This window comes from Gracilinanus agilis, chromosome 1 (genome assembly GCF_016433145.1).
Source record: "Gracilinanus agilis isolate LMUSP501 chromosome 1, AgileGrace, whole genome shotgun sequence".
NCBI classification, from domain to species: domain Eukaryota; kingdom Metazoa; phylum Chordata; class Mammalia; order Didelphimorphia; family Didelphidae; genus Gracilinanus; species Gracilinanus agilis.
The window spans coordinates 4,664,504-4,676,543 of NC_058130.1; the positions used below are offsets into that span (position 1 = coordinate 4,664,504).

The 12,040-nt window shown below is 51.9% G+C and overlaps 1 protein-coding gene across 1 annotated transcript in view; it reads right to left on the minus strand.

Moving 5' to 3' along the window:
• Positions 1–12,040, minus strand: part of HECW1 (HECT, C2 and WW domain containing E3 ubiquitin protein ligase 1) — a 161,360-nt gene that overhangs the window by 17,615 nt on the left and 131,705 nt on the right. Inside the window, exons 19-24 of the mRNA XM_044675362.1 lie at positions 10,604–10,724; positions 8,888–9,001; positions 8,081–8,233; positions 7,882–8,042; positions 3,860–4,168; positions 3,405–3,499 (exon numbers count right to left, since the gene is read on the minus strand). Of these exons, the coding sequence (XP_044531297.1) occupies positions 3,405–3,499; positions 3,860–4,168; positions 7,882–8,042; positions 8,081–8,233; positions 8,888–9,001; positions 10,604–10,724 (953 nt within the window). The remainder of the gene's footprint in view (positions 1–3,404; positions 3,500–3,859; positions 4,169–7,881; positions 8,043–8,080; positions 8,234–8,887; positions 9,002–10,603; positions 10,725–12,040) is intronic.

Here is a 12,040-nt window from a genome sequence, read left to right on the forward strand (position 1 = left end):
CCTCACCTCCCCTCCTCTCCTTTCCTCTCCTCTCCTCTCCCCTCCTCCCCTCCCCTCCCATCCCCTCCTCTCCTCTCCTTTCCTATCCTCTCCTCTCCTTTCCTCTCCTCTCTGATGAATTACAAAGAATTTGCCTTTTCCAGCCCAGTTATTTGAACACACAGAACCACTTGGGAGCCTCCAGCCAAAAGGGTTTCCAAAGATAACTCTGGTTTTGTCTCTTTTATGTGGCTGCTTTCACAACAGTCTTGCAGTCTCAGAGTGGGAAGGGACTGGACCTAGAATCAGGAAGACCTGAATTCAAATCCAGATTCAGATGATCATTAACCCCATTTAACAGATGAGGAAACAGCCTCAAGGAATTTAAGTTCCTAGGATCATTTCATTAGAACTAGATCTTTGGCATCATCTGGTTAAACTTTTCCATTTTACAGATGAGGAGATTGAAGCCGAGAGAGAGACCAAGACTTGCCTTAAACTCCCCATGCCTGGTAAATAGCTGAGGCAAGATTTGAAGCCAGGCCTTCTTGACTCCAAATTTGTTTCTCTCTTTTGTGCAATGAGTACCTAGGCTGGGCTCCTCCATCTGAAGAGAGCGTCTGCCATTTTAGGGCCTGGAGAAATGAAGAAGAATCAGCCCCAGGCAAAATTTAGGAGTCTAATAATGGTGGCTCCATCCAGAGCAACCAAGGTTAATCGAGGCCGGCCAGCCGGCCGGGGCTCGTCCTCTCATTCTTCCAAGGTGAGGCTTTCTGGGATGAAGCCCACTCGGCAGTCTCACTCCTAGAGAGCACGAAGGGAACCCTTCCTGGAGGAATGTTGAACTCACCAGGAAGCACCAAGCGACAGCTCAGCCTGTCTTACGCACGTCCCAGGAGGGGACTGAAGGTGAAAAGAATACAAGAAAGGGGTATCGAGACAAGAGGCATCAGCAACCCAGAACCCCAACCCAGGAACCTCAGGAGGCACCCAGGATTTTGTCAGAGCCAGAAACGCCTAGGAAGGGGCTCCACCAAAAGGCAATAGTGACTTGGTGGGTGCATCCTAGAGAGCTAACAGGGGGACTTGGGAGTCAGAAAGGATTCCTCAGGACATCTCCTTGGGTCCTCTAAGTTTCCAGCCGAGGGATCTGAGGCCCAAAGACGGTATGGGATTTGCCCCAAATTGCAAGTCAGTAATCAATGAACCAGCCAGGTACCAGGCTGGGGAAACAACCGTCTCTGGCCTCGAGGAATTGGCATCCTTCCATTCCACAGAGGTAAAAAGGCAGGGCTGAGATTCCACTCAAGATTCACTGATGCCACATTCAAAGCCCCATCTACTGAACCACACTGCCTTGTCCAGGCCTCCCAGCAAGTATCAAGGCCAGGATCTGAACCCGATTCTCCCTGATCCCAGCGCCTTTCCCATCAACCTGCCAATCGTGATCATAGTCATGACGGAGAACCTTTTTCCTAGTTCAAGAGACTGAGCTTTCATGTCTCTGCTCTCTCTTCCCTTTGGCCTGTCCTCCCAGCCTCCTCTGACTCCATACACCCTCCCTGGGGTGACTCGCATCCCTTGGGGCACATACTTGAGATTCTAGACCCGCAGGAAGCCCATCCTGGCCAGATAAGGTGCTGAGCCTGCTGGCCATGCGTTGTCTTCTGCCGAATGGGCTCCCCTCTTGTGCTATGGGACACTAACAGTGCAGCCAGAGACCCCCAGAGCAGGCCCACAGAATTCCCAGAAGGCTCCACTGTAAAAGTGAATTCATCTAAGAGGGAACTCAGGAGGAATATTCCCACCTTCCACCAGACTTTCTCTAACCAGTCCCTCTGATAAAGAGCTGGCATTGATGGTCAGCTCCAGCACCAAAGGCATCTCCCTGGGAAGTGCCATGACCTGGCGGCCCTGAGGGGAATTTTTGATGGAAACTGTCCAGATGGTACCAGTTCCCACCGGCATCCCTAAGCGCCAGCCAAAGGCCTGGGAATCCTTTAAAAAACCCCAATGACGACAGACAAAAAACTCACAGAAAACCATTTTTGCCTTTGCAAAGATACTGGAGAAGTCTGCCATTTTACAGATATGGAAACTGAGGCAAACAGGACCAGGGTCCCATAGGGAGAAAGTGTCTGAGGCTGGCTCTCTCCACTGGGCCACCTAGCTGCATTGCAAGCACAGAGATGCCATTGGTAAGCACCAGAAGATAAACAGCTACGATTGGGACCCCCATAAACCCTAAGGCCTAAAACTGATTGGCGAGCCAAAGCCTCACCTGAGTCCGGATGTTCACTTTTTACTGAACCGAGAAGGAAACCAGATTTTGATGTCAAACCATACATCAGGCGAGCCAAATTGGCTTTGAAGAAAGTCAAATATTGATGGAATCACGGTTGGCTCCAATACCTGCAAACTCTTATGCGAATGAAGAGAAAAAAACGAGAAATGCTTGCAAGGGGTGGTGTTTCCAGTGGTCAGGGAGGTGTCCAGGCGGCCCTGCGAGTACAGAGTTGGACCTGGAGCCAGGAAGACCTCAGTGCATGTGATCCTTGGCAAATCACTCGACTTTTTCTTAGGTTTCTTCATCTGTAAAATGGGGTGGTAATAACAGCTCCTACCTCTCAGCTTGCTGTGAGTATCCAATGAGCTAACCCTGCGACGCGCTTTGTCAACACGAAGGCACTCGCTCTAGAAGTGCCAGTCACTGTTACTAAGGATCTTGGGGTTCATTTCAGGTTGGAAGGTGAGGTCCGGCCCTTCTGGTTTCTTCATGAAGCAGCCGAGGCTCAAGGGAGATGCTGCATTAGATGACACGGCCACCTCTGAAGCGCAGAAGGAGCAACGTTGCTCTGGGGATGGAGATGTCAAGATCCTGGCATGGTAGCATCAGCCCTGGCTCGTGTCTCCTGGGAGCTCCCTCATTCACTGGGACATCCTCCTTGCTCCACCCTGACTCTGACACTGAAGTGAGGAGGACTCAGTGGACAATCCACTCCTGCTTGGACGGTTTAGTCATTTATCGGACCAAAGCCAGGATGAGGGCTAAGAAGGCCAAGATCAGGGAATGTAGGGAAGGAGCACGGCATTCAGGAAGGCTCTCTCTGCAGCTGTTTCCAGCCAGTGTTCGACTTTCTCTCGTTCTCTTCCCCATAGCTCGAAAGATAAAAGCTGTACCGACTCCCGTCTCGGCACTCCTCTCTGAACTAAATCTTCTGGCTCCTTCCTTGATGCTGATAAACACACTTGATTCTCCTCCATCTTAAACCCCAACGCTCAGTACATCCCACCCTTTCACTAATGATTGCGCCCATCTCTCTTCCTTCTCTTAGCTAAAGGTCTTGAGAAAGCTGCCTTGGCCGCTGGTGCCTGCACTCCTGTTCCTTGTTCTTTGTTAAACCCTCAGCAAACTGGTTTCTGACCTTGTCCTTCGTCTGAGGCTTCACTCCCAAGTTATCGGCGATCCTTTCACTGCTGAACCGAATGGTCTTTTCCACGTTCTGCCCCATCTTGGCCTCTGCAGTATTTGATGATGCTGTCGATCACTCTCTCCTCTGAGATTCGGGGACGTTGCTCTCTCCTCCTCCTCCTCCTCCTCTGGGTCTCCTCAGCTGCCCCCCAGGTCCTGCAGGGATCTTCTCTTTTTCTCTCTAGACTCTCACGTAGTGACCTCGTCAGCTTCCATTTGCTTACTTATAAAATCGATACAGGCCGTTGGGGATGCCTCTTGGCCATTCCCATCGGGATGTCCGATCAAATGTCCAAACTAGAACTTTCCCTTAAAACTGGCTCTTCTTCTGGACTTCTTACTTCTACAAGAGATCCTGCCAACGGCTCCATTACCCGAGTCGCAGCCTCGGCATCGTCCTAGGCTCACCTGCCCTTCGCTGCACATACTGGTTGCCCACACTCGCCAGCTCTAGCTCTGCAATGCCTCTTACATGCGTTCCCTCCTGTCCGGTCACCCAGACCCAGGCTTCTGGCCCCCTCCGAAGATCACACGGCCTCGTCCCCTCCGCCTCGGAATTCCTGGCACCCCTGCAGAGTCTCGAGAATCTCCTCAGGGTCCGCCATCTTGCATTCTTCTTTTGGCCTCCATTGGCCATGGGACTGCTCTTTGCTTTGGTACGTTCAGCCAGGATGGGGAGAGCCTGCTGTACAAAGAATCTTGAAAGGCCGTCTGGGGCTTGAAGGAGAAAACGGGGATTCCTCTCCTAGATGTTGCCACTTACTGGCAGCAGCAGCAGAAGAGCCGGAAATAAGAATGTAGGGCCTGGGAGGGCTCTTAGTGGAGCTTATTCTATTCCCGGAGAAACCCCACTTGATAAGGGCGCCGTGACATCTCACTGGGCAAAGGCCATTTTCCTTTGAGGAAGAACGTATGTGGTCTAGCAAGGAAATGTCCTCCCCAAGGAATGATACGATGGCTTAGACAATGCTGACGTGGCCATGAATGAATTCCCCTTTTCTGATCATCTTTGAAATAGGAAGGCAGCAGCGTGCATAGCAGATGAGGAAACTGAGGCGCAGAGCAGCAAACTGTCTTGCCAGCATTTCATCTAGTCACAGAACCACAGAATCTCAGAATGGGAGGGAATCTCGTCTGCCATTGGTTCCGACCCTCATCCCAGTAAGAATCCTCTCTGCCCATACTGGGCTCATCCAGCCTTTGACTGAAGGTCTCTGAGGAGAAAAAGCCCACCAGCTAAGCTCCTGGGTCAGCTCCCTCATATCAAAGCCCCAAATCTCCTGCTCTGAAAGTTCTCCTTATCACTCCTGCTCCTGCCCTGTGGGGCCAAGCAGAAGAGGCGGGTCCCTCTTCCATCTGACAGCCCTTCAAATACCCAAGGCTCCCGCCAGGTCACAGGGGGTAGGGAAGGAGGGGAGGGGCGTCTCCTTTTCTTCAGGCCAAACCCTACCGTTAGACTCCCTGACACTCTATGGTATCTCAGACCAAAGCTGAAAAAGTCTCAGTTCAGATGGCCCAGGGTTAATGCTAACAACGTCTCCTCCCTGAATCAGCTCCCATTTTAGGGGCTGAGATCCCGACCCCTGAATCCTCTGAGAGGCAGACCCATGTGGCGTGGGAGGCAACATGGAGGCAGAGCTTGGGGGTCGCTAACCGGTACAGAAGGACCCCTGCCGATGGGCTGATTGTTGCCGTGGTTTCGCGATGTCAGATTCTCTAGGCTTATTTTGGTTTTGTTTATTTTGCTCAATATCCCCCAGCTGCATTTTTGTTTGGTTGTACTGCTCTTGGGGGTATCGTGGCCCCAAAGTGGTCCATAGGGTTTGCGTTTGACGCCTCTAGCGTTGTCCACAGAGCATAGGATTTTGTGTGAGGAAGAGCTGGGTTCCAGCCCCATCTCAGACACATGACTGACCTGATGGAAATTCTCTGAGCCTCAGTTTCCTTATCTGTAAAACGAGAAAGCTGAACGCTCTGGCTTTGAAGGTCCCTTCTAGCTCCCACCTGTGGTCCTTTAGATTCATAAAGTGTCTGTTGGGAGAAGTTCAGGATTTCCTTGTGGCCCCAAGACAACCCCTCCCCCCCCCCCCCCCTGTACTTGGCTGCCCCGAGGACCTTCCTCAGCCAACAGGCTAACCCTGCCTCCTGGCGAGCAGCCACTGGGCTGTGACAAGCTTACATTCCAGCCGTGCAGGCCTTACGACATTCTTGGTATTTTCTCTGACAAAGTTCTCTGGGCTGTCCCCACCCACCCCCTCGAGGCCCTCGGAGCCACTGGAGCCACTGGCTTGGGAAGCTGACCTCGGGCTTGGGGCATGTCTCCTTCGAATGGCAGCCCCGGGATAAGTCTGCTGGCTTCATCCCCCAGTGCCTAGGATAAGCCCCTTTGCTGAGCTGAGGCTGCCCCCTGGCCTTGGACCTGCTTCTCCCTCTCCCCAGTGGTGCTGAGGCCAGAAGAGCTGTTCCCTTCCTGCCAGCCTTGGGGGTGGCAAACAGAAGTCCTGTTTGTGGTGAGACCTGCCTTCCCAGCTTGGCCGTGTGGCCATGAGAGGGGCGAGCCTGGCCCCAGCCCCCTGTGGCCTTCTGCTGACCAGCTGGAGAGGAGGGTGGGGAGGCTGGAGCCCCCCCCCCTTTTGTGCAGAGCTTATCGATGTGCTCCCACAAGATAAAAAAGCCAGCAGGGCGGAAGAACCCTCTAGAAAGAGTCCGAATGCACACGCCTCGAGGATCCCTGTTCTCCTCCGGCAGGGATCCTGATGGGGGGAATTCAGGCAAGCTATGAGGATGCCCTTCAGAGCGCCCCGAAGCAGAGCAAGGCTGGTGCTGCCTTTTCAGCTCAGCGCGCTGGGCCTGGGTCTCTCTCCCATCCCCGGTACCTGCTCCGATCCACAAGTCCAAGACTGAGGGATCCATAATGAGCCTCCAGTACAGTGACGGCGAACCTTTTAGAGACCAAGCGGCTCTGGACGGCACCCTCACATCTGTGTGAGCCCCGGCCTTACCCCAGATAGGGGAGGGAGGACGCGCTCCCATTGGGCTGCTGGGCAGAGGTGGGTGATGGGACAGTGTCCTCAGGTGTGCGTGGCGAGGGCAGGGGAGCAGCCCCCCCCCCCCAGCATGAGCCTGCACGCGTGCCACAGGCTCCCCAGCATGGCTCCAGGCCAAGGAGGGCCTTTTATCTGCTCCTGTTACCATCGCAAGAGCTATGTGGGGAGGGGGTGGGAGACACCCGCATCTGGGCCACCTGGCCGTGCTCACCTCCATTCAGACAGGTTTTCTCTCCAGCTAAGCAAGTCCTGGCATTCAAGCTAGCTGGAAGGCCTGAGATCGAAGGGCCCCAAGTTTAGAGCTGGCCCCAGCGTTAGTAGTTTAACAAGAAGGGGCCAGTCTCTGCCCGCTCGCATGCTACCCACCACTGACACAAGAGGGTGGCTTTTCTCTGGTCCTGCTCTGGACGGCTCGTCCACTCACGGATCCCAAAGCAATCTGAGAACATGAGCCGTGTTTGGGGGGCCAAAGCCACAGCCTTCCCCAAAGACCTTCTCATTCCCACACATTGGGCTCTTGTGGAGCCTTCGGTTGGCCCCTGGGACAAGAGGAGGAAACGATTCCCGACACTGACTTCGGCGGTCCTGTCTGATTCCCCTGTTGTTGGCTGGGAAGTTCTTTTCTCCGTGGAGTCACCATCTGTAGCTCCCTGCTGGGAGGCCTTTGCTCCCAGAAAGAAGCCCCTGTGAGGCACCTTCTCGGTGCTTTCCGCTGGGGTCTCCCATCACTTTAAAACAGGGCATTAGAGCTTCTCCTTGTCTGTCCGGAGCCCCCTGGTTCTCTCAGAAAACCTTTGGAAAAGTCTAAGAAATCAGCCGTCTCTTTTATAAAACAAACAAGCTCTTACCTTTTGTCTTAGAATGGATACTAGGTACCAGTACCAAGGCAGAAGAGTGCTAAGGGCCAGTCCACTGGGGTTAAGTGACTTGCCCAGGGTCACCCAGCAAAGACATGAATGAGGCCAGATTTGAACTATGTCTAAAAGAGAAGGGAGGGCGTGCTGGTCCTCAGTGGAAATCAGCCTTCATCCTCAGCAGCTGAAACACCAGACTACTTGGTCACAGGGCACTTGGCTACAAAACCCGCCTGGGCAATAAAGGAAGCGGGATAAGAGCACCGCAGGGAGGGACTCTGCCAGCTCCCCCACCCGCCAGATCTTCACCTGGAACCCTGGGCCTTGGGCTTGTCATTGTGTGTGTTTTATAGTGTATGTAACAAACAGCCTTTTCTGGTTCCCTCAAAGCTCCTGCCTCGTTTACACCGTATCTAGCGCTGGCTGTCCGCGTGTTACTGCTCCGCAGAGCCCGCCTCCTCAAAAAGATGGAGATCCCCGAGTTTGTGAGTCAGAGGAGGTCTCGGTGACCACCTAGCCCAGGCCATACCCGGAAGAAGTTCCCCAGTGAAGCACTTGACAGTCTCTACCAGAGACATCAAAGCAGGAGGGAAGCCCCTTCCATCCTGTCGCAGCGAGTCCACCATTACTGCGCGCCCTTCCAGCAGCCTTTGCCCGGGTGTCTCACCCCCTTCTCCCCACCCCGAGGCCCTGCGAACCCCAAAAGGGAAGCAAGAGGAAGACCGTACCATTCGAGGTGGTTTTCCACAAAGGCAGACATGGGGCTGATCTGGACTGTGTACGTGTCATTAGCAGAATACTCGAAGAGGCCATAATAGGGGTTGAAGAGCTCCTGAGACAGAAGGAAGAAGAACTCTCGCGAGGGTCCGCTGTAGTCCAGGCTGGAATGGAAGCAGAGGCAGGCTCGTTCCCGGGACTACACCGGAAGCCGAGCTTCCCAAGTCCTGGCGTTCCTCTCACTTTGTTTTTCCTGATTTTTGAGGCAAGCCCTAGTGTGGAATGATGCATCTGGCCTTAGCGTCTGAGGCGGGGCTCCATCATAGGCAGATTCGCCTTCACCAGACAGGGAGAGGAAGGCACTAGAACTGCTTAAGGCATTGCCCCTCAGCCATTAAAGCCCGGTCATTGAAGAGAACCCCCCCACACCCAAAGAATGGGTCTCCTCCGTGTGGGCACTCCCTTTCCAATGGAGACGGTAGCCTTGCCTTCTCCGAGCACCTGACGGCCAGCCTCGTTGGGGTGAACCTTCTGGCCTGAGCTCGGTCACTTCTGGACAGTCCTGATGTCGTGGATGCCTTTTCAGCTTGGCAGGACCTACCTCAGTTGACTTAGGCTTGAAGAACCCCAAGTACATCTGCGCTAGACAAACCAACCAACCCTCAAAGTCCTGTTCCCCAAGTTTGGGCACAGCCTCAGAGCTACCCTGAACTCTTCCCACCTTAACTGTCTGTTCTCCTGAGGACAAGGGAGCTGGCAGCCCCGGGCCTGTTCTCCCTCCCATGCTGGGGTTCAGGACAAAGCGGCTGGTACCGTACCCCTCCTCTCCAACGAACGTGATGTAGAGCTTGTTCCGCTGGAGCTCTTTACGCGAATAGGCCATCACTTGGTTGAAGGTTCCTTCGAGCAGGTGGTCTCGCCGTATGATGAGCCTGGAACAGAGAGAGAAGCAGCGTGGAGGAGCCATTCGTTGGAAGGCAGGACACCACTCGGAGAAGAGCGTCCACACTTCCACGTTCACTCCCTGCTCCCTCCCTGTGCCCTCGAATCAAGGGCTGTAGACCAGGCTCCTGCGTTGGCCACGAGGAGCAAGGCAAGAGGAATGATTGGGCTGGAGGGAACGAGGTCCTTGGGACCTCCTGGGAGATCATTCCTTCAGGGACCGGATGCTTCCCATTATGGTGAGAGCCATTCCTTTGGCTTCCCTTGGACTGCCCGAGGGCCTGGCCAGCACCAAATTCCATCCAGTGGCGAGTCTGTGAATGTGTGGGGGGCCTTTCAGACTTAACTACCTGACAGATGGAAGAAGAAACATTATGAGCTGGGCTCGCCCAGGACGGCGAAGCCCCTCGAGAGCAGGGCTGTTTGTCCTTTTATCTTTGGGCCTTTGAAGGCTAGCTAAGAGCCTTGCACATAGTGGGTGCTCAGGAAATGCTTCTTGGGTTACTGGTTTGGATTGAATTTGCTTCAAGAATGAGCCCAAGACTTCCTTGCAATTGTGGAAGCTTCCTTTTTCTTAGAAGGGTCTCCAGGAAGTCAGTGTTTGATAATTCTCCTTTCATTAGAGTAGAGACTCTTGGATCTCTACCTGTCCATCTGTCCATGCGCATGCCTGTACTATCACAATCAATCAGTAGTCATTCAGTACGGGACTAGAGTAAACACTGGGGATAAAAGGACAGAATTAAAACAGTCTTTGCTCTCACAGAGTTTACATTCCATTGGAACCATAGTATATCTTATCTGGGGCAGCTGGGTGGCTCAGTGGATAGAGGGCCAGTCCTGGAGACAGGAGGTCCAGGGTCCTGGCCTCAAAAACGTCCTAGCTGTGTGACCCTGGACAAGTCACTTAACTCCCACTGCCCAGCTCTTACCTCTCTTCTGCCTTGGAAACAATATACAGTGTTGATTCCAAGACAGATGGGAAGAGTTTAAAAACAAACGAATAATATATCTTACCTGAAGATGTCATGACAGTGGGATCATGGGGGTGGGGGCATAGAAATGGGGGTAGGGGGCCAAATTGAGTTCTTGGGTGCCAGGGTACAGGCTTTATCTGATGGTCAAGACCTGTTGATGCCTACTTTGTACCTGCTGCTCTCTCTGGTTTCAATTCCAAGGAACAAGAGAGACTCCCTGGCTCCCAGCTCCCCCTGCCTCTCTCTCTCTCTCTCTCTCTCTCTCTGGAAATGCTCATCTCTGACCTCACCACCAGGCTGCTTAACTCCAGCCTAGCCTGACCACTTCCTCCCAATGCCTTTCTTTCTAGAGGAGAGGACAGAAAAGGAACTCTGGTGCTCACTGCACCCACCCCTCGCTTTCCAGGCTCCTTTTGGTGGGTTGTCTCTCCCCTTTGGGTTGTAAGCTCCTCAAGGGCAGGGACTCTCCTTTTCTCATTTGTATCCTGAGCATTTATTACAGTGCCAGGCACATAGTAGGCACTTAACAAATGTTTATTGAGTTGAAAATCAAATCATGAGCAAGGCCTGACGTGTCTTCCTTCTGCATCCAATGGCTGGTGTTCTGACACTCACTTTATTTTCCCTGGACCCTGACCAAATCCTTTGGCTTCAAGTTTTCGGTAGAAATTTCTGAGCTTGGCTTCAAAGTCTCTTCTGTATGGCGAGGGAGCTCTCACGCTGGCTCTCTGCAAGCCTATGGGAGAAAAACAGAAAACCTTAAATTATATTTTTTGAGGAAAAAAGGTTTTAAAATGCTGTGAGGCAATTTTTTCTTAGAGACATAATCATCTTCTGTAGTCTCTCTCCAATAAAGAAAGCCAGTCAGGCCAAACCAACTAAGACAGTGGCGATGTTTGCTAGGATGGGCATCGTTTCACTCCAACCGTCCTCCCCTCTCTGCAGAAAAGAGGGAAGTTTGATCGCTGCCACCTGGGCAATTGGATGGAAGCGAGTATTTCAGTGGGAACAGAAAAGCTAATTTAAAGTATTTGAAGGTTTGCCTGAGGGAGAGTCATTAGTCTGCTGGACCCCAGAGGGCTGAATCAGAAGAAATGGGTAGATGCCACAAAGAGGCCCGTCTTCCCAACTTTGAGCATTAGAGTGGAATAGGCTGCCTTGGGAAGGAATAGGCTCCCTCTTCCTTGGATGTCTTTGGCTAGAGGCTAGATGGCCATGGATTGGATATGTTGTAGTGTGCATTCCTCTGGGGTGTGGATTGTACTTGGAGGCCTCATGAGGTCCTGTCTAACGCTGAAATCCTGTGATTCTGTGACTTTCTTCATTATACATAATTACTACAAGCTGATAAGCCAATATGAACCACTCACCCACTCCTAGCGAATAGTCAAGGCCATTTTGGTAAAATAGAAAAATGAATTACAACAGGGGAGAAACATCCAGGAACATTTTTCTGAAGTTCTTAGAGTACTTTGTAATTACAGTGTTTACCCTCAAGTCTAAAGGAAAGAAAGAAATGACAAATATGGAGTATTCATAGATCATGAGAAGAAGAAGAATAGCAAGTAATTATACAGAACTTTAATTTTCGCATATTTCTTTAGGAATATTATCTCATCTCAGGATTATATAGCTAGTAAGTGTTTGAGGTTGGACTTGAACTCAAGTCTTCCTGAACCTAGGTCTAGCCACTTGGTTAAGGAGAACTAGGGAAAAAATATACCCAGTGATCAAAGGAGTATAACCAGAAAGAAAAAAAAAAACTCTGAAAAGAAGTGACACATAATTAGAAATTCTGAGCTTGGCTCTGGGAAAGAGGTAAGAAAAAGCATTGCCCTCTCTTCTCTGCAGAAGAGGTAGACTGTGGTGATGGAACCTCATATTCCTTGTCAAGGAGAGAGGGGAAGGAGTACTTCAGAAATGAAGATATTAAGAAATGACAAGTAGGATAGATTCAGAAAACCTTAGGAAGATTTATATGAACTGATGCAAAGAAAGTGAGCAGAACCAGGAGAACATTGTACATAGTAACAACATCGTAATGATGATCAA